The sequence below is a fragment of the Capricornis sumatraensis genome, chromosome 9 (assembly GCF_032405125.1).
Source record: "Capricornis sumatraensis isolate serow.1 chromosome 9, serow.2, whole genome shotgun sequence".
Taxonomy (NCBI): domain Eukaryota; kingdom Metazoa; phylum Chordata; class Mammalia; order Artiodactyla; family Bovidae; genus Capricornis; species Capricornis sumatraensis.
Genome location: NC_091077.1, coordinates 18,701,314 through 18,723,501, shown reverse-complemented (window position 1 = coordinate 18,723,501; position 22,188 = coordinate 18,701,314). Strand labels below are relative to the sequence as shown.

The window sequence follows — 22,188 nt, the reverse complement described above, 5'->3', positions numbered from 1 at the left end:
TTCTCTTTCCCAGGTGATAAATGAACCTGCTGGGAAGAAAACTTCTGAGAGAAGAGAAGGGGAGAGGAAAAAAGAGAAGTCTAGCAGTGCTGACAGGTATGAGTCTTCTCGAGGGGATTATGGCCAAGATGACCTTTCTCTTGATGTCTTGTTCCTCACTTTTCCATGGGTGGGAAAGGCTGTGAGGCTTTCACCCCCTTGCCTTCTGTGCACTTGTTGGAGGATTTTCCCGCCAGTCCTCAGAGGTGTCTCAAGTTCCTCTCCTAGGCTGCATGTTCTCCGTCCTGTGGATGCCTCCGAGGCAGCCCCATCCTCACTCGGTGCTCATTGCGGGAGTCTCGCTGGGTTGTTCCCTCAGTGTTTCATCTCACACATATCTGTATCTGCATGCCATTTATAGATCTGCCAACCTCAAGAGGGAAGAGAAGGCTGACAGAAAAGATGACGCTAAAAAGGGTGAAGACGGGAGTGGAGAGAAGAGTGAAGACCAGGATGATCAGAAACCTGGCTCTTCGGAGCGCTCTCGAGCCACAAAGTCAGGTAGCTGACCAGTGGGTGTGAGAGACTGCACCCTGGCTTCTGTTCCTGGCTGGTGTGGTTAATGGGCAACACAAACTACATTTGTTTTCCTTGAAGTTGAGTACTTTTCCCTCAGTACGAGGTGTTTCCCCTTCTTACCTGACTCCTCTCTTCCTACAGGAAGCCGAGGAACTGAGCGGACTGTGGTGATGGATAAATCTAAAGGTGTGCCTGTTATCAGTGTCAAAACGTTGGGATCCAAAGAGCGAGTGAGTATTCTTTTCCTGCCTGGGTTATTTATTTCCTTTGACAGTTCTCTGTGTGTTTTAGGGGATTCGTGAGCTTAATTTGAGAAGAGCTTGTCAGTCTTCTGAAAATGGAGGGGTTTTTTGAACTTTAAAATTGAGAAAGTTTAAAGGCTTTCCTTCATAGTTTTGGTAAGAATTACTGCCCTTTTTAAAACAAACAAACAAAAACTTTAGAAATTCATTTATGGGTGTGATTGGCTTTATTTGCCTGCATCTGGGCACAGCAGTCCATGTTCGTTGCTGGCCTCAGGTTTCAGCAGCTCTCCATTGTGCATTTGTAACCCACACTTGGCAGAGCCGGCCTTCCGGCTGCCTCTGTGCCCAGTCTCCATCTTACTCATTCCGTGCATTGTCTCCGTGCAGACGCTCCATAGAGCCACAGAATCCACAGAGTGCCCACCTTAGGCTCTTACCGCTTCACTCTGCATGCTGTTTTAGGGTCACGGGCAGCTCTGGATGTTCATAATTCAACTCTTGACAGCCTTACAACAAGGATGGATGTGGGCCCAGGTCCCCAAGACTACCCACATTTCCAGGGCCACTCAGGGTCCCACTGGGCCCAGCATAGTTGTAGTTAACGCCTAAGGTTGGCTCCAGTGATGCAGGGAGGTCACACAGCCAGGCAGGTGGGGAAAGCCCCAGAGTCTGGAGGGAACTCTCCTGGCTCCCTGTGGTCTCCTTCCCGCAAGGCTCCCCAAGCAGGGACCGTGCAACAGCACAAGAGTCATGCTTCTGCCCAGGGAGCCCCGTTAACAGCCTCAGTTCCCAGGCTTACTGGGGCTGGTCACATACGTACCCTCTCCTGACTCCCAGAAGGAAAGCAGTTGTTCAGCACAAACCATCGTTTGCATGGTCAGGGCACAGTGAGCCACCTCTGCCAGTGTACTGTTGACTAGGGTACTCTGAATGCCAAGGTTCCCACCACTAGCCTCAGGCCTGCCATGTTAACCTATGCTGGCCAGATGACCAGCCATTTAAGCTCATGAATGTTATGGACCAGTTACAAGCTGAGAGTTCTGTTATGGCATTTTCATTATTGCACTGTTCTACCACTGTTTTACTGTGTCAGTGTTTTCCCCCTTGTTGTTGTTCTTTTTTCCTAAGTCATGTCTGACTGTTTGGGACATCATGGGTTGTATCCCACCAGGCTCCTGTGTCCATGGGATTCTCCAGGCAAGAATACTGGAGTGGGTTGCCATTTCCTTTCCAGGGGATCTTCCCGACCCAGGGATGGAATCTACATCTACTGCATTGGCAGGCAGTTTACCACTGAGACACCTGGGAAGCTGGATTTCCACCCAGGTCTCCTGAATTGCAGGCAAATTCTTTACCTACTTTATAATAAATGATGTAAAGTGGCAAAATGGAAATGTACATTCAAGAGCTAAGAAGGACCTGAAAAATGAATGTACTCAGCAGTCTTTAGACATGACAGTAGTGGCCTCCTCAATTGGGCATCACTGCGTGTTTAATATTAAAAAATGTGTTTTGAATGGAAAAGACAAAGTGAAAGGAAGTTTGTTTTTAATTTATGGATTGTTTCTGAGAAAATCCTGTTTTGCGTGTTGACTACTGAAAGTACTCGATGGGTCCCACTTTAGAATTAAATGGTAATGAGTCTGTGACTCTGGATTTTAGTGAGCCAAGGTGAGGTTCTCTAGAGAGAACACAGTGTTAACCTGGTTGTTTCATTCACTCTTCAGCTTCATTTCTGATCTTGTATGCTTAGGCCAGGACACATTTGACTTCTTCCTACCTTAACTATTCAATGCTTCTTGGTAAACCAGGTGTCCAAGAGTCAGGATCGAAAATCGGGCAGCATAGAAAAGCAGTCTGTTGGTTCCTTTGATAAAGTCAAAGAATCGAAGAAGTCTAGAGAATCAGAGTCATGCAGGTGAGTCAGGATCTAGGAATGATGGCTGGTTTGGGTGTTGCCCTAGACTGGTGATAACTGTATCCTGGGAGGATTTTTTTCAAGTCCTGGAGGGCGGAATGTTGCTTTAAACTTTTGCTCCTTGGCTTTATCTTCACAGACATCCTGTGCACTGGCTTTCTTCCTGTGACTTTTTTTCAAACTATCTTCTCAGGTAGATATTCTCAAGATTCTGGGAGGTAGCAATGACAAGGAGATGGAATGCCTCCCTGGAGCTAATTAATTAACACAACATACCAAGTTTGCTGCAGAACCCGTCAATAGGGAAAAACAGTGGCACAGACCCAGTTAGAAAACTGAGAGGTCCCACCCTTCAATAAGCCCAATACAAGATCCTCATAATTTAAAAAACCTAAACAGAAATCGTATCAATTATATTGAGCAACAGTTAATGTTTTCTGTCAAAAAAAAATTAAAACCATTAGTACAAATTCTAGTAAAAGAAGAGTGAGAAAGGGGGCATGATACAGAATTTTCTCCTGAACAAGCAAAGGCAACAAGCAAAGAAAAAATGCTGTTTTGTTAAAGAAACTGGCAAATACTAGAAATGATGTAACTGGCAAATAGATCAGGGTGCATGTGGGGACTTAATGTGATAAAAGTGACATTTCCCATAGACAAGGACAGTCTCTCCTCAGAATGGCTTCAGGTCATGTGGCTGGCTTACATCACTGACACAGTGTCAACATAAACTGCTGGCTGCACACAAAATTAAAGCTATACACATGACACAAAAGTAAGTGAATTTATGAACTTGAGCTTCTGAAAGGACTGACAGTTTATAATGGTGAAGGAGACTAAATTTAAATTTCACTTCAGTGCACTGAGAGACCCAAGAGAAGGTCCAGAGATGTGTGACAGATGGGAGTAAAGATGATTTGAAATAAATAAATAAGAAATTAATCTGACAGCAAGAATGACAGAAGGGGCTTTTCAGCCTTACCAGGGATCAGGAACATGCAGGTGAAAAGCGCGGTGAGACTGGTTTTCCATCTGTGGGTTTAATGGGAATTACAGTAGGGGAGACAGTGCTTGTGATGGTGGGAGAGGCGTGTCCAGGAGCACGACAGCCTGGAGAGTGTTCCAGACCTAGTAGCACCACAGCCCCCCAACCTGAACCTGTGTGGAAGATAATGGGGGCGGAGCAGCCATGTCCCTGAGGCTAGGAACAGCCAGAAGGCTGACATCTGCAAGTAGTCATGTGGACCCCCACCGCCCCACTCAACGGGCTCCTTCCCAAAAGCATAGTACACCTGAACAGATGGTGATGTATGGGGTTCAGGCCATGGTACCTGAAGCAAGCCAGCCACATAATAAAGCAAGGAAGTATTAGACATTCCTGCTGGTACAATTCTGCGTCTGTAAACACAAAAAAGAGGATGAACAGATCACCTGGCAGCTGTGCACAGTCAGGAGACTGATGGGCACCATCAGTGTCACCTGCAAAAGGACTCAAGTGTCCCTCGCCTGAAGGGGGTCCCACACACCCTGCCTCCACCAGCGGTTGGCCATTGCTTGTTGCCACGTGAACCAGCACCCCTCCCACCCCCCACCCCCGTCCCGATCCCACTCAGGGGCGCTGCCCGCACTGCTGCAGCTCATGGGCCCTTGCAGCCTCTACTCTTCGCCTGCAGGGTGCGAGAGCTCGGTGATCGAGAGCAGTACACACAGGCAGAGCTGGAGCGGCAGGAGCACGAGGAGCTGCTATTCGCCCGTGAGAGGCTGGCCTTCCAGAGACGCCTCCTGGAGAGGGAGCGCATGGAGCGGGAGCGGCTGGAGCGCAAGCGCATGCGCGTGGAGCTCCTGCGGCGGCGCCAGCAAGAACTACACTATGAGCAGGACCGGAGGCCCTATGACGACGGGCGGTAAGCCACACCGCACCTCGCTGCCGCCTCCTAGGTGTCCCGTGGCATTTAGAACTGTGCCTTGCTCCTCAGACCCTTGTTAACACGGGCTTTTTATTTAAAAAGAAGCACGAGTATCTGCTGCAGCTCAACTTGATACTCTGTACTTTATTTGGAAACCTGAGATGGTTTGAGGTTGATGGAGAAATGGTGAAAGTTGTGCTTATTAAATCATTAGGTTCTAGTCCCAGTACAGGCTGTCCCCCCAGCCCCCCCGAAGAAGTTCAGACCCCCACAGGAGCACATAACACAGGGTGCTGGTCAGGTGATCAGGGACCAAAATGTACCTCCTGGGCACCTTCCATACTTTGAAATCATTGGAGTGATTTGTGTTGGTTCATTCTATTAATGAGGTTGATTTTAATTCCCCAGACATATTGTTGTGACATACAAATACTAAAACACTAACCACCAGTGAAAGGCCTATTTCAGACCTTGCTGTGAGGAGTCTGGGGCAATAATCCTAGGGTTGATCCTATGAGAGCTTTTCCACATGTACGGGGACTTGGGGGAGACTGCATGGTGTGTTTGTTCGTTTTAATCTGTCCCTGTGTAATATAACATTGAGACTTCTGTAAAGGATTTTTAAGATGTCTTAGGATTTTTGTGCATTTTACAAAATATTGATGGGAGTTTGTTAAGATCATAGAATGTTTTTGAACAGGTACTTCTCAAGTGCTACTAGTCCTCTGCACTGGGTGTTTCCTGGGTCAGGTCTGCATGGGGCAGCTGTCCTAGTAGATTGGCTGACGCTTGTGGCTGTGAGCAGTTCCCAGAGGGGATCTGACACCCACTTCTCTGATCCCCTTCTGTAAGGAGACCTGAACTTCTCTGTGGGGAACTTGGGCATATTGGGTAAGAGAATAGAGCCCTTCAGTCACATCCCATATCACCCTTCCAGGCACTCGCAACTCAAGTGGCAGAGAATGGCTTCTAGGGACATAGTTCTCGTTCTGTGAAGTGATGGGGCAGTTGGACAGTTGAGGGTTTAGTTTAGCAGCTTCCACAGAGGTCGTCCACTAGGAGGGGGAAATGTACGTCCTTTCTTGCTTCCCCTCTAGGCGAGATGATGTTTACTGGCCAGAAGCTAAGCGGGCAGCCCTGGATGAGCGCTACCATTCTGACTTCGACCACCAGGACTGCTTCCACAACTTTGATCACAGGGACCAGAGCTGCTACCCTGATCACTCAGTTGACAGGTCAGCCACTGACCCTGCCCACCTGATGCATGTCTTTGTCCTGGTTCATTCTCTCTCTCTTTTTTAATCCTGGACCATTTTCAAAGTCTTTATTGAATTTTTTCAATATTTACCGTTTGGTTTTTTTGGTCTTGAGGTATGTGGGTGTTAGCTTCCCAACCAAGGAATCCCCCCCCCCCACCCCGCCACCCTTCATTAGAAGGTTAAGCCTTGACTACCCGACTAAAGGGACATTCCAGTCCTGGCTCATTCTTTTTTTGGTCCAAGCTGAATCTTAAAGACGAAAAACTCCAGCGGCCCTCCTGGGTTCTAGGCTTCTAGGTTGCACGCCCACTCGAACCAGCAGTTTGTTCGTGAATTACCTGGGTTCAACTCAGGAAATGTCTTCCATTCGGGGGTCTGCCTCCCTGTCTTTCTCTTTATGTTTCTATTTGAATTCCCTTTTTCAGGAGAGAAGGTTCAAGGTCAGTCATAGAAGAAAGAGAAGAACAGGTAAGTTAGGAGCTGTGATTGTAGCCAGTACAGTCAATTCTTCAATTCTGTGTATGCCTCCTGGAAACTGAGGCCCAGGGACGGGACGGTATCTGTCGAAGGTCATACGGCCCTGGGAGCAGTCCTGGGGCCCCCCTACGACTATGATGGGCTTTCAGCGCTTTGAGGCCCCCGGCTGGAGAGGAGGCGCCAGGCACAGCGCGGGGCGGTGTCAGTCCTGGTCTCACAGCCCGGCCCCGCGGTCCCTGACAGTTCGGGCCGAGGAAGTTCCTCAGCCTCTGGCGCCACCCCGGGGCCCCGGGCCGCCTCACCTTCTACAGCCGTTCTATCAGGACACTCTTGTTGCCGCCCGTGTCCAGGTTCCGCTTCTTCAGCTCCGCCCGCAGGACGCTAAGCCGTCGCGTCCCGATTTCCGAGACGAAAGCGGCCATTCCTAAGTCGGCGGCCCCTACCAGAGTACCATCCTAGGTGTCTTGTCTCCACCAACTACTCCCCACCGCCGGAGGCTGTAGCGGCTCTGAGCACAAAATGGCGCCGCCTAAGAGGAAAAGGCACGCCCTTCCTCCCGCCCGCTTCGCGACTCCCTGATCAAGCTTAACAGCACTGGCGCCAGGCCGCAGCCGACAGGCGGCGGACCCGCAGTACGCATGCGTCTCGGCAGTTCGCGGCGGGAGGCCGGCGAGAAGTAGTACGCCGGCGTGCGTCCCTCCCACGGCTGCCACCGCGCATGGGCAGACGCGGCCGGGAGCGTCGAACCCGCGCCGGATACGCCTGCGCAGAAACGAGTCGCGCAGGGGCGGCCGGAGCGGTTCCCTCGCAGGCGGCGCCATTTTGTGCTGAAAGCCGAGGTAAACCCGGCCGGGTTCTGTGTGAAGTAGTCGGCGGAGCCAGGGTCCCTGGAATGGCGGAGTCTCTGTCCGGCTTAGGCGATTCTGGTGCGGCGGGCGCAGCGGCTCTGAGCTCCGCCTCGTCGGAGACCGGGACGCGGCGCCTCACCGACCTTAGGGTGATCGATCTGCGGGCGGAGCTGAAGAAACGGAACCTGGACTCGAGCGGCAACAAGAGCGCTTTGATGGAACGGCTTAGAAAGGTAGAGCTGCGGCCCTGGGGTGTGTGGGAGGTGGGCCGGGGAACCCCGGCGGCCGCTTCGGGGGGCCTCCTGGCCTCGGGGTCCGTTTGCGGCCTGCCCCGGGCCTGTCCCCGCTTCGCTGAGGCCCGAGCGGGATCGCCGAGCCCCGGCGGGCCCCAGCGCTGCATCGGGGCGAGAACAAGAAAATCTAGACGTGAACGGGGGAAGTTCGAGGTGGCGGGTGACATCGGCCATGGGCTTGTGTTATTCGCATCAGCCCCTGCTTTTTAGAGCTTCCTTCGGCTGCTTTCATCCCGATCTCTTGAGAGTGGACGCGGAACCTGAAATCCTCGCTCCGCCCGGGGAGTCAGGGGACTCGGCCAAGGTCACTCGGCCGGGGGGAGGAGGTCGAGATTTGAACCCAGGCCGGGCGATTTTCTGAGCGTGTGTTGGATGCGGGGGCCTCCTCTGGGGCGAGAGATGCTGCTTGATCCGTTAGGGCCTAGAAGCCGAGAATAGGGGGGTAGTTTACGAAGTAACCGTATCAAAAGGGTATTGAGAGCGGGGTTGGGGGAATGGCTTAGGGATTTGCCAGCACGGGCTCGGGGGCTCAGCCTGGTAGGGAAAGTGCTGTTTGTAATAAAGACCAGAAATGAAACCTACAGTTAGCCTTAAGAACCTAAGGATTCTGCCAGTCTCCGTGACTCGATCTTGAGAGTGGAAGACATTTTAACTCCCTCTAGGCCTGTTTCTCCTTGTGTCCAAAAGAAGAAAAGAATTCTTCCGCCTTAGGATTAAGTGAAATGGCATAAAATGGGCTTGGCGTGCTGCCTGATACATGTGAACGCTTGAGGGTCAATCGCTGTCACAATTGACTCCTTGTATCACTGTTTGGTGGGGGTGGTTTAGTCGGGTAAATCGTGTCCGACTCTTGCGATCCCATGGACTGTGCCCGCCAGGCTCTTCTGACCATGGGATTCTCCAGGCAAGAATATTGGAGTGGGTTGCCATTTCCTTTTCCAGAGGATCTTCCCAACCCAGGAATGGAACCTGGGACTCCTGCATTGCAGGCACATGATTTAACAACTGAGCTATGAGGAAAGCCCTAAACTCTTGTAACAACTGGAGGTACCACTGTTTGGTATTTGCAAACTGGGGGTTCTGACCCCTTCTTGCCCGGTCGGATTCTGAGGGATGCCTTTGAAAAGAAGGGAATTAAGAATTTGTGCTCTTCCGCTTTCCTTGTGCTGTCTGATTCTGGTGAAGTCTTTGTTTTACCGTCTCTCAACTCTTCTCCCAGGACTTCTCTGTGATCTCTAAGCCTTGTCACCTATCCTCTCCCCACCCTACTTCCCTAAGCAGTACAGTTTGTGACTCATTCCACTGCCTCTTGCCTCACAAACAACAGAGGACCGGGGTTTTATTTATTAATTTCTGTTTAGAGGAAGTGAGGGTAATTTCCTCTTATCCCATTGAGGAAGTTCAGGGTTGAGAGTGATGAGTTATTATGCCCCAAGTCAGTGGGGCATTTGTAACTCTAGCATGTGTTTCTTTCACTATGGATACTGACTCCCCTCTAAGACGACAGGGCAGGCAGTTCACCACTGATGTGTTTACCAGGGGAGTATGCAAGGAGGGAAGGGTTGGCACCCAGGGACCTGTGATCCGTGCTGCTAGCTTCAGGACCTCCTGTCAACAAAGCCAAATTGGAGGGCTTTAGCCATTATTCCCCCAGATAATCCACAAGCCTTTGATGGTGATAGAGGATTGAACCTCCCTGTCAGGTTGGTGGTTGAGGCTGGTATGATCTTCCACTAGGGTCTCTGAGAGAGAAAATCCATCCCTCCTTGGTCTTCTATTAGGGATGTGCTCAAAATAACAAACACCATCAGTGTATACACCCATCTGCCACTCTGCCCGAGCAAGTCTGGAAGTAACGGGAATTCTTCTATTCTACTTCTGTCACAGAGTGTTTTGTCCCTTTTCTGGTTTATTTATTTTTGTAGAAAAGCAAAACAGGGAAAGGTGGAGGCGACAGTCTAATTTGGCAAGGTCTATAAGGATGACTCATAGCCTACAGTCCCCCTGGGGATGACCCTGTAAACACTACACCTAGAGACCATCTGAGAGGCAGACTGGTCCACTTTCTGTCCAAGGTAGTTGTTTTCTGCTGCTGGTGGTCCAGAATCTTTTGTCTCCAGGCAGAGGGTAAGGCACTCTCTGTTTAAGTCCTTCTTCATGCCAGGGCATAACTCCAAATCTTTCTTCTGGCTCTGGCTTCAGAGAAGAGGGAGAGGTTTTCTTTGTTCCTGGTACAGGTTAGGTGTGGAGCCCCCAACCAAGCTTCATTCTGAACTTAGACTTTACCAAGCTAGAATACTCCTGAGAAGCTTTGAGGCTTCTGAAACTACTTAAAAACAAAACAGCATTTGAAACTGATTTTAAAATAGAACATGGGTTCCCAAGACTATCCAGGAGAGAAAGGGTTTCCAAAAGTTACAATCTGAGGCCTGGTGTCTGGGGATATCAGCATTAACAGGCTCAGTACATGTTCTTTTGTTTGTTTGTTTTGTGGGGGTTGGGGGTTGTTTGTCTCTTTTCCTCCTGAGTGCCTCCTTAGTGGGCTGCTCGGTGCTGAGCGAGCCTGAGAGCTGCTTAACTGAGCAACACAGTCTTGGGATGGGAGGTGCCACTCACTCAAAAATCGTTAGGGTTCTGTGTCCAATGAAGCAGGTCCCCTAGTGGTTGAGAGAAAGACCTTAGGAGTCAGAGATTTGTGAGGGATGAGGTAGTCTGTGTCCCATCCATTGCACATCCCATATTCCGTCCAGATGGTGCTAATTCAGGCGTGGAATGGAGAGGGGATCAGGGTGGGTCTAATAACACATTGCTGAGTGACGTCATAGGCAATTAGCGAGTTTGCTTCTCCCTTTTAGAGTTCTTTTGGACCCAGGATTAGGATTTGTCAGATTGTGGTGATAATATTAAAAATAAGTCAAATGTCTGGTGAGTGCTTGCTTTATGTGACTAACAAGAATTTTCATGACAGCTTTCCAGGGTAAGAACTAATTAGTCCCTCATGCCAGAGTGAAAAACAAACTCAGAACAATTAAGTAAGCCTGCCTGAGACCAGGCAGCCAAAGTATAGTAGAATCAGTCTACCTCTGGGGCCCTTGCTGCAACAGAAAGAAGGAATGAATAGATGGGGAGAGGCCCTTGCCAGATCAGCCCCTGAAGCTTCTGTGGAAGTCAAGTCTTGTGTGCTGCCTTTTTGGATGAGAACTTTTCTTTTCCCTTCCCTTTAGGCAATTGAAGATGAGGGAGGTAATCCTGATGAAATTGAAATTACCTCTGAAGGAAATAAGAAGACTCCAAAGAGATCCAGCAAAGGTATGGAGGGTGATGTTAGGAACTTCTTTCAAACTGGCTTCCTCTGCTAATGTGCCTGTGGACTGCCCTGTGAATCTTTGCTGGACCTTGAATGAAGGTGTGCATTTTCTTTCAAGATCTCTCCAGTGTGTTTTTGTTTCCATGGGATTTGGGAAGTCTCAGCACAGAAGAGGTACTGACACCTTTACTTATTTTCTTCTGTAGGTTTCTCAGCAGCTGTTGCTTATCCAGAGTCTTAACCTTCTTGAGGTAGAGAGTGTTTAGGATTACTTGAGTCTCAGACCTATTGCTCTGACTTGTGGAAAATAACTTGCCTTTTAAATACCGCCTGGCCAAAACAGAGTCGTCACTTTTACAGATGCTGCTTTCAGAAACTTCGTACTGCATAAAAGCCAGATTCCACATGGCATTAATGACCCTCACCATTGCCCCAGATGGCCCCTTCTCACTTCCGCCCCTACCACCTTCCTCTGTTACATCCACCTGCAGTCAGGTCCCAAGACATGTGGTTTTACTCCACCCACTCCTCTTCCCCATCTGTCTGCATTTGAGTCCTACCCAGTTCATCAAGAGACAACTTCTGATCTCACCAGTAGCAAGTCTTCTCTCCTTAGGTCCTCTGCACAGCCCTGGCCTGAGTTTCAATGCTGACATCATCCTGCCTTGTGTCCTAATTAGGTTGTTGAGGACAGGGTCTGCTGCTTCCTTGTCTTTTTTCCTGCTAGTATTTACTCAATAAATTGAATTACTAATCGAATTCTGTGACATTCAACTACTGTTTAAGAAAGAGTCAGCTAAAACCAGGCAGTCGGGCCATCCCGAAAGTTCTCTGGGTAGTTGAAAGTTTTATTGCTCAGGCCCCGAATTGAAATATTTTTACGTGGCCAGTGGTGAAGACCTGGGTGTGAAATGTCTGAGAGGCAAGCACCAATGTGGACCTCGCTTTGGTATATTATTAGCTCTGGGAGAATAGCAGTCAGCGTCATCACTTGGATGACATCACTTGTGTGGGCCACAGTTTGTTGTGCATTTTGACTTTGCCTAAGTCGATGTTTTTGCCAAGGCAGAGTACTGAAAAATGAGAGAAAGACATTTATTGGGGCGAGGGGAAGGGGTGGGCGGGCAGAGGATATAGCCTGTGGAGTTTGTTTGTTTTTGTTTTTAAGAAAAAGAAATCCTTGTGTTAGGAACACAAATGTGCATTAAATAAAGGAGACAAACCATTATTAAAAGTAGGCATATTTTCCCAGACTTTTCTGTGTGTCTGTCGTTACCTAAAAACAAATGCAGAAACGTAACCAGAAACCCAGTGTAGCTTTATCTTTCCATTAAAAAAAAATCCATACTACACACAACATCCTTTAATTTACTTTTTTCAATAATGCAGAAAATGGCTAAGTATTCATTCTTTGTATTATAGTTGAGCTCCTCAGTTTTATCACTATACTATTTGTTCCAGTTTTCAGCATGTCCATGTGCCAGTTGCCTCTGCTGAAGGAATATGTTTATGTTAACTGAGAAGTAGAATTCTGGGGTCCAAAGATATGTACACTTATTTTTAAAATAGTTATTAGCAAGTGGCTTTCCAACAGGCTCTGCTGGTTAATAATTAGCAACATGGGCAGGTACCTGTTTCTTTAAATTCTTGCTTAATGCTAAATATTATTTTCCTTGTATTTGTCTGAATTTCTCCGCAGGTAAAGTGTCCATTTACATTTCTTCACAGATGAGAAAATTTCTGATAATTGGCCATCTGTATTTCCTCAATTGTCTCTTCATGCCCTTTGCTCATTTTGATGCTTCTCTCACTTTTGAGAGTGCTTGCTTTGTAAAATATCGATTGGTTTTTTCCCAGTCTTTCATTTGACTTAAGTCGTTTGTTTTGACTTAAGTAATTTGTGATGTTTTTGTCTTTCAAGTTTTAATCTTGAATACAGGCAATGCCGTTAGCCTGTTTTATTTAGTTTTAGATTTTATGTTGTATTTTAAAAGGCAGTCCTTTGCTTTAAAATTACTTTTTTAAGAAATCTTCATTGCAGAGTAGTATTTATAGTTTTATTTTTAGTTCATTTGGAATTTATTTTTGCATATGATGTGAAGCTAAATAGGGATCAAAATAATGGGATTTTTAAAATACTTATTACTTATTTATTTGGCTGTACCATGTTTTTATTGCAGCATGTGGGATCTAGTTCCCTGAACAGGGATCGAACCTGGGTCCCCTGCATTGGGAGTGTGGATTCTTGGCCACTGGACCACCAGGGAAGTCCCAGTGTGATAACATTTCTGCTAAATTCCTAGTGCTCTTGCTTGTCCCTCCGGCAGGGAGTCGGGGGAGAATAGTTAACTTTGACCATAGATGATTCGTTTTTCCTGTTCTTAAACTTCACAGGAAGTAGAACCATTCAAAGCAAAAAAACTGGGCATGGGTTTCGGCACTGTGTAATTTGTGGAATCTTAGTTCTCTGACCAGGGATTGAGCCTAGGCTCTAGGCAGTGAGCTCATAGAGTCCTAACCACTGGACTGCCAGGAATTCCTAATACAAACTCTTCTCTGTCTGGTTTCTTAGTTGCTTGCAGTCACTCTGTTATGAGGTTTTACAGTACTTTTTCATATTCAATAGGACTACTTTATAAGTTCTCTTATTTTACCTTATTAAAATAATTGCCTTATTAAATTTTAGTAAGATTTTTACTGAAAATGAGTTTTTTCTTCTGTTCAGTTTGAACAAACTCAAAATACTTTGGAATCTGATGGTTTTAATCAGAATCCTAGAAAGCTTCCAAATTAGTTTTATACCAGTACTTTGTTTAATAGATCATTTAAAGTAATTTAACTAGAAAAGCAAAGTTAGCATGTTTTTAAAAATACATTTTAATAATTGGCAAAATTTTGAATCGATGCTTCACAAGAGAATATAAGTAAATGGCCAGTGACCACATTAAAAATTACTATGTTTAGGTATCAAGGAAATGAAAATTAAAATGATTAGAAATACTAAAAAACAGCTATTAAAATGGCAAAGATATAGAAAAACAAACTTCCCGTACACTGCTGTGGAGTATATAAAATGATACAATTATTTTGGGAGAAAAATTGGCACATAAAAGTTAAAAAAATTTCAGCTGAAATAGTAATCATCCCAAAGTATTCCGTTCCTGTGTCTTTAGCCAAAGTAAATAAAAGCATGGATCCACAAAAACTTTGATTATGAATGTACAGTGTATCTTTTTTTGGGAGACATAATTTCATGCTTAGAAAAGATACAAGAAAAATACAAGAAATTTTCATAAATTTTCACCCAGATTCCCGAAATGCTATCATTTTAATACATTGGTTTTATCCTTTTCTTTCTCAAGAGAGGGAGGGGAGGGGAGGAGGGAGAAAGAAAAGGATAAAACAAATATAATACATGTATATTTTTTCCTTTTCCCCTGAACTGTTTCAGAATAAGTTGCAAGTATGTGCCTCTTTGCTGCTACATACTACAGTATTTTCGAAAAGCGAGGACATTACATAACTATGTACATAGTTACCAAAATCAAGAAATTAATATTGGAATAATGCTGTTATCTAAGCTTAGGCCTTACTTAATCATTATTCCAGTAATGTCTTTCATAACTCAGAAGAAAGAAGTTCTAGGGTCTTTTGCCTTCAGTTGTCACACACATCTTTTTGGTCTCCTTTAATCTACAACAGTTCCCAAGCCTTTGTTTGTATTTGTGACATTACCATTTCCTGAAGAGCACAGACCACTTACTTTGAAGCCTGTTTTTCAGTTTGGGTTTATTGGGGGGTATTTCTGGTGTTTTTTTTTCCTCCCCTCATGATTAGGTTTAAATCACATACTTTTGTCAGAAATACCACTGGAAGTGTTGTTTTTCTCTGTTGTTACATGTCCTCCTTAGAGGCACATCCTGACAGTTTGGGCAGGTAACTTGAGGTGGTATTGGTTGGGTGTTTCTCCACAGGAGAGTTTGTAATTGTATCTATGGGGAGGATACTCAGAGACTTAAAAATAGCATATTTCACTCTCCACTAGTGTCAGCATTCCACTGAGTTGTCCAGTGGTGATTTTCTAAATTAATCATTCCATCTCTAGTGCTGGGTTTCTGCCATAAGAAGTAGTAGCTTGTACTTCTCCCCCACTTATCAGTGTGAGCTTAGAGATTCCTATTCAGTAGGTGATAAGCCTTTGTGATTATTATTTATTTTGATGTTCAAATTCTCCCTGTGAGACTCCTGCAAGCTGGCACCAGTATCTTTTTAACATGTTCACATCACTCTTTGAACACTACTTTCTGGCACAAGAGGGTGTTCAGTGTCTGTTTGTTTTCCCTGCCCTGCACTGGAAATCAGCCATCTCTTCCAGGTGCCCTTCATTTTTGCAGAGTGCTGGTGTACCCTTTGGGAGAAGGTGATGGCACCCCACTCCAGTACTCTTGCCTGGAAAATCCCATGGACGGAGAAGCCTGGTAGGCTGCAATCCATGGGGTCGCGAAGAGTCGGACACAACTGAGCGACTTCCCTTTCACTTTTCACTTGCATGCATTGGAGAAGGAAATGACAACCCACTCCAGTGTTCTTGCCTGGAGAATCTCAGGGATGGGGGAGCCTGGTGGGCTGCTGTCTGTGGGGTTGCACAGAGTCAGACACGACTGAACTAACTTAGCAGCAGCAGTGTACTCTTCACTGAAGTGAAAGTCACTCAGTCATGTCCAGCTCTTTGCAGTCCCATGGACTGTGGCCTGCCAGGCTCCTCCGTCCATGGAATTCTCTAGGCCAGAATACTGGTCTGGGTGGCTGTTCCATTCTCCAGGGATGTTCCCAGCCCAGGGATGGAACCCAGGTCTCCTGTGTGGCAGGTGGATTCTTTACCATCTGAGCCACCAGGGAAATCCATAGAAGAGAGCGGGTTGCCATGCCCTCCTCCAGGGGATCTTCCCAACCCAGGGCTCGCACCCAGGTCTCCCACGTTGCAGGCAGATTCTTTACCGACTGAGCCACCAGGGAACCCCAAGACTATTGGATTGGGTAACCTATCCCTTCTCCAGGGGATCTTCCCAACCCAGGAAGTGAACTGGGGTCTCCTGAATTGCAGGCGAATTCTTTACCATGGAAGCCCTACTCTTTGCTGCAGGTGTCAAATTCTTGGCCACTGCTGGGTCTCTGAGGTCCTTTAGTAGTCTTCATGTACCTCGTGAAATTAAATACTAGTGAAGCAATCCAAAATGAGCCAATGACAGCTTAAGAAATATGGCGGGGGATGGCTAATATGAACAGTGCACTTGCAAAACTTGGTAACTGGTGTTAATTGTCTGCTTTGTTTTTGATGTGCCAATGAAACATCATTTGCAAGTCAAAGACTTAAGCAAGGGATTGCCAGAGGACATTAAAAATAGATACAGTATTCTCAAGTTATAGGTAAAGCTACAAGGAAATATTAAGTATTTCCTTAAGTATTAAGTAGTGGGACACAACTAATTTTGAGGAAGTTTTCCTAGATATGATGACTTGATAGCATAAGGTTCTCAATTCACCTCAAAGTAACCTAAAAAGACTCTTTGAGATTTGTCTGTTCTAATATTCATCAAAAAGAAAATACGGAAGAATAACTCAAATTGAAAAACTGTTTCATTCTTGCTCTTATTTTAATGGTAGAATATTAAGATTTTCTTAATGAAAAATACCATAAATAGATGTAATTGGGAGAAAATGTTACAGCATATAAACATCCAGAAAGCATTCAATATTTCTACAAATTAATAAGATAATAGCCAATTGATTTCAGAAGAGAGACCTCCCTGGTGTCTCAGACGGTAATGAATCTGCCTGCAGTATAGGAGACCTGGGTTCAATCCCTGGGTCGGGAAGATCCCTGGAGAAGGAAATGGCAACCCACTCCAGTATTCTTTCCTGGGAAATCCCATGGACAGAGGAGCCTGGCAGGCTACAGTCCAGGAGGTCACAAGAGTCAGACACTAAGCAACTAACACTTTCACTTCATTTTCATGAATAGACAGGTCATGGATAAAAGAAAAAACAAACAAGGCCTATACACAAAAAAGAAAAATTCATGAAGGAAAGCAAATAAAAATAATGACAATATCATTTTTGCCAATTAACACTGGTAAACAGGTACATAATTCTCAATATTCCACATTGACAAGGGTGTGAGGAAGTGAGTAGTTATTGGAGATGGTAAATTAATAAAACTGCATTCTGGACAGGGGTGACCAAACTGTGAAACTAACCGTGGAGGTGAGTCAACATACAGAGCAAGACAATTTTCCAAGGCCTTTATTAACAGAAGCAAGTTACAGAATATATATATACCGTGTGATTCCTTTATACAACAAGTTCATTTCCGTTAGAATGGTATTTGTGTAAATCCACAAGATGTTTTCAAAGGCCACCAAGCTGACAACAATGCTTACCTCTTAGAAGTGCAATGGGGAGAACGGATAAGAACTCTTTACATGAACTACGTGAAAAAGAACTTTTTCATGTATTTATGAGGGTGGATCTTTTACTGCTGCTACTAAGTCACTTCAGTCATGTCCGACTCTGTGAGACCCCATGGACTGCAGCCTTCCAGGCTCCTCCATCCATGGGATTTTCCATGCAAGAGTACTGGAGTGGGGTGCCATTGCCTTCTCCGATCTTTTACTAGTAAACTGAAATTTACTGTGAAGTGGCGAGAATCTTTTAATGAGTATACGTGTGTGACTGTATTTGTGTAATCAAATTTTTAAAAATAACTGCCCACATGCAGCCAGCCACACTGGGTCCTGGGGGAGTTCCCAGCAGGAGTCTGCGGAGGGGTCTAACAGTTGAGTTGGACATTCTCCCTGAAGTAGAAGCTTAATGGGGAGAAGAAATGGAAATCCCAGGCAAGGGGGCTGGGAGAAAGTTATGGAGACAAGAACTGTGAGGCTGTGTGGGCCTGTGGTTTGGAGATTGTAAATGTGGGAGGTCTTTTTACTCTTTGGAGGAAGAATTTGAGGGGTGCCTTTTCTTAGTAGTATCAAAAACAGTTGCTTTGGTTTTTGCCACAGTGATATTTCTCATTCACATTAATTTTGGATTCATTGAGATACATTGTTTTTCATCTTTGGATAGCAAGGTATCTTTCCCAAATAGTGATTGTTGGTTAGCATCCCGATGGGGGTGTGCTTTCCATATTGAAGAGTGGATGTTCTTAGCACAGCAGATTCTCTTGACATTGCTTGTTAGGGCATTTCTTACCTGGAGAATTCTCCGCTGAAAGGGCTTCAGGCTGCAGTGTACCTGTGTGTACTGCTTGTAGTGAGACCTGGATCTGCCTCATGAAAACCTGCTGCCTTTCTTGTGAAGGGGAGAAAGACAGTAGAAATAGAAAGGATGGCAAGTTTCTGGTAGTCTACTTGGATTTTTCCTACTAACTCAGTGGAATTGGGCCAAAGCCAATGTGCATATTCTAGAATGGTACAAGTCTGCAGAAATGTTGCTGTATATCTTCCTAGCATATTTATAAAGACCACTAGGTTGAGTTCCAGACAGTTTTGAAGCTCGAGGCATGTTTTACCATAGGATACTGAGGTTCCGAGCCAACTACCAAGGCTATTTGCAATTAAAATATTTCTGGGGGAAAAAAAATTCTGAAAACATGAGTGAAGTTAGAATATGGAAAAATCAAGTAACACATGGTATAAAAAATTCTAAAGTCTGAATTATGGTACAAATGATTGTTGTGAATCATTAAGTCATCCCGACTCTTTGCAACCCCATAGAATGCACCAAGTCAGGCTTCCTTGTCCTTCACTATTTCCCAGAGTTTGCTCAAATCCATGTCCACTGAATCAGTGATGCTGTCTAACGATCTCATGCTCTGCCACCCTCTTCTCATTTTGCCCTCAATCTTTAACAGCTTTTCCAATGAGTTGGCTCTTCACATCAGGTGGCCAAGGTATTGGAGCTTTAGCGTCAGTCCTTCCAGTGATTATTCAGGGTTGATTCCCTTTAGGATTGACTGGTTTGATCTCCTTGCAGTCCAAGGACATCTCAAGAGTCTTCTCCAGCACCACAGTTTGAAAGCATCATTTTTTTTGGCCCTCAGTCTGCTTTATGGTGCAACTCTCAGTTCCATACATGACTACTGGAAAAACCACAGCTTTTACTAATTGGACCTTCGTGTGCAAAGTAATGTCTTACTAGATAAACACTCAGTAGCCTAAGAAATTCATCTTTAATTTGGAGAAAAATGGTGGTGCTTCCCAGGTGGCTCAGTGGTAAAGAATCCGCTTGCCAGTAGACACAGACATACAGGGTAAAGGAGAAGAGGAAAACAGTGAGATGAATGGAGAGAGTAGCATGGAAGCATATACACTAACATATGTACACAGACGCCACTGGGAATTTGCTGTATGACTCAGGGAACTCAAACTGAGGCTCTGTAATAACCTAGACCAGAGGGGACATATGTATACCTGTGGTTAATTCATGTTAAATGTATGATAGAAATCAAACCAATATTGTAAAGTAATCATCAGTCAATTAAAAATAAATATTTTTTTAAAAAAGGATCCACCTGCCAGTGCAGGAAATGCAGGTTCAGTCTCATTTGGGAAGATCTCCTGAAGTAGGAAATGTCAACCCACTCAAGTATCCTTCCCTGAAGATCACATGGACAGAGAGGCTTGGTGGCCTCAGTCCGTAGGGTCGCACACGACCCTGCACATACTCACACAAACCGTATAATGTTATGAAAGAATATAGGAAGCTATTCACAAGGTAGTAAGTGAAAGGATTATAAAATGGCAGCACAGTTTTTAAAAGGAGAGTATGTGTATGTTCGTAGCACAGTGTGGAAGGGATCCCTGCCCCACCGTATAATAGCTCCAGGACTAACTTTTAGATGGTAAAATTCTGAAAGGCATTTACTTTTTTTGCTTTCCTGTGTTTTCCTTTTATGTGGTTGTCTCTCGGTAAACGTGTTCCACATTCCTTAACCAAAAAGCAGCAAATGTGATCTTTTTTGATTGTTTTGGTTTGTGTGGTTTTTTGTTAGTTTGGGTTTTGTTTGGTTTTTGTAATTCCAGGCTTGTGGGATCTTAGTTCACCTACCAAGTTTTGAACCTGAAACATTTGTAGTAAAACACAGAATGCTAATGACTGGAGTTCCAGGGAATTCCCCACAGCAGCACATTTGTATGCGATACTCTTCTCCCCATAACCGAAGCCAGTTAACATGACGGGCAGGCCTGGAAAAGGTCTGGTTGCTTCCACTTTATTAAGAATCCATTTCTAGTGCCTCGTACCTGCACAGCTAGTTGATAAGCACAGAACCACTTCTACTAGGCGTAGTAGGGAACTCCCTTATCCAGATTGGATTTAACTAGTCCTGGATTACTGTGTTCCTAAATGGAAAAGTCCCACAGGTGTTCTAGGTTGTCTTTCTGTGGTGCTTAGGGTGTATAAAAGTGAAAGTTGTCACTTCTGAAAAATACATATCTTTGATCTCACACTATAAATTATTCCTCCAGGGCGCAAACCAGAAGAAGAGGGTGTGGAAGATAACGGGCTAGAAGAAAATTCTGGGGATGGACAGGTATGTGAACCTTGTCAGTGGTCAGCTTGGTGCGTGGACCAGGGCTTGTCATCTGATGGATGCTTGTATTTTTCTTTATCACAGGAGGATGTTGAGACCAGTTTGGAGAACTTACAGGACATCGACATGATGGATATCAGTGTGTTGGATGAAGCAGAGATTGATAACGGGAGTGTTGGAGACTGTGTGGACGATGATGATGCTGAAAACCTCCAGGAGTCCCTGTCTGACAGTAGAGAGCTTGTGGAGGGGGAGATGAAAGAGCTTCCAGAGCAGCTTCAAGAACATGCTGTAGGTACCTCGGCAGGGTCTCTAGGATGTACCCTAAATGTAAAAATTTCTCAAACAGTGTAACAGATAATAACTAAATTTGGAATTATGTTCTTTTAATGCCATTTCAGTACAATGTTTGGCTGATCCATTCACATTACAGATGAGTCTGAAAGGCACACTTTGCTTCATTGAAAAACGGTGTCTTGTGAGGAATGGTTGTATCTGCTCTCCATTTGAATAGTGCAGCATTAAGCATCTTGAGGACACTATTCTAGCCTTGTTATAGGAGATTACTCTGTGATGTAGTAGCTCTGATGTCTCAAATACCAAAACAGGTGGAAAGTTGGTCTTTTGCTATCATTGGGTTGCTACCTCCACCCCACCCCCAATTCAGTCTTTGAATTCTGTGACCTTGTTTTTTTAAAGCCTTAGCTTTTATTGTGTTAGGTTGAAATCCAAGGCACAATAGTTTTGGTGAGTATTACTTACTGAATTCTCTTTGCCAGACATTAGGCATTAGTTCCTTTCATCCTGTTAACCACAGATATATAAATGCTATTATGCCCATTTTTCAGTTGGGAAAATCGGGGGGTAAAAGGGTAAAGGTAAATATCTCCAGGCAGTAGCTCATACGAGAATAAGAATGAAGGCCAAGGTAACTCCAGATTCCATACACTTAACTCATAGACTGCGTTTTCTCAGTGCTGTTAATTCAGTGGATTGTGTTATTTCCAAAAGGATTAGTGTTTCTCAGGTAGACAGAAAAGGTGATTGAAAAATAGAAGCCCTGAGACATCTTTAAAGGCATTTCTGTTATTGGTATTGTAAATTTTGTTCTCCATTTATTTTACAGGTAGAGGATAAAGAAAGTATAAACAATTTAGATACTTCATCATCTGACTTCACTATATTACAGGTAAATTGTTGTATGGCTCAATAATTTTAAAATCAAAGGTTAGACTACAGTTTCTGGAATCCACTTCTGATACAGTCCCAACTAAAAGTCACTGGCAAGGTCCGTTTCCTTTTTTGGCCTCCTAGAGGGAGTTTTGCTTTCAACCTTCCTGTTTAGAACGTGCCTATTGAGAATTGCTCATTGTTTCGGCTCCCCTGCCAGCATTGAAGATCCCTGCAGTTAAGACTCGGGACTTCTAGGGGCCTCTTGTTAGTTTGATCAGTAACAGATCAAACTGTGGGGTCTGTCCTGGAGGGCCTTATCTGCAGCAGAAGTACTCCTAGGTGAGACATGAGACTGGAAGGGCAGCACCCCCTCCCCAGGACAGAAGAATGGGGTTCGGACAGCGGTGCAGGAGGGTGGGATGGGGTGGCCACAGCACTGACATCACAGCTGGGAAAGATCGGTTATGATTTTCTCTTTGGGAAGTTTGTCCTCAAAAAGTACACAGAGTTCTCTTGATGATTGTAGCCTCTTGGCTATTAAACACAGGTTAAACTACCACCTGTGTTAAAAGTTAAATGAGAACAAATGAGATGTGGGCTGACTTTTAGGT

The 22,188-nt window shown here is 45.1% G+C and overlaps 1 protein-coding gene across 8 annotated transcripts in view; it reads left to right on the top strand.

The window, feature by feature from the left end:
* The window catches only part of SAFB (scaffold attachment factor B), a 60,818-nt gene that overhangs the window by 24,115 nt on the left and 14,515 nt on the right, over positions 1–22,188 (top strand). For 4 of the 8 annotated variants that reach the window (XM_068981315.1, XM_068981317.1, XM_068981316.1 and 1 more), the window contains exons 11-21: positions 14–96; positions 401–540; positions 700–788; positions 2,615–2,721; positions 4,395–4,625; positions 5,726–5,863; positions 6,313–6,355; positions 10,730–10,814; positions 20,340–20,404; positions 20,489–20,699; positions 21,535–21,593. In XM_068981315.1, coding sequence (XP_068837416.1) covers positions 14–96; positions 401–540; positions 700–788; positions 2,615–2,721; positions 4,395–4,625; positions 5,726–5,863; positions 6,313–6,355; positions 10,730–10,814; positions 20,340–20,404; positions 20,489–20,699; positions 21,535–21,593 — 1,251 coding nt within the window. Of the gene's footprint in view, positions 1–13; positions 97–400; positions 541–699; positions 789–2,614; positions 2,722–4,394; positions 4,626–5,725; positions 5,864–6,312; positions 6,356–7,152; positions 7,446–10,729; positions 10,815–20,339; positions 20,405–20,488; positions 20,700–21,530; positions 21,594–22,188 lie in introns of those variants that run through there. The other 4 variants (XM_068981319.1, XM_068981318.1, XM_068981320.1 and 1 more) reach the window with 2 other exon arrangements.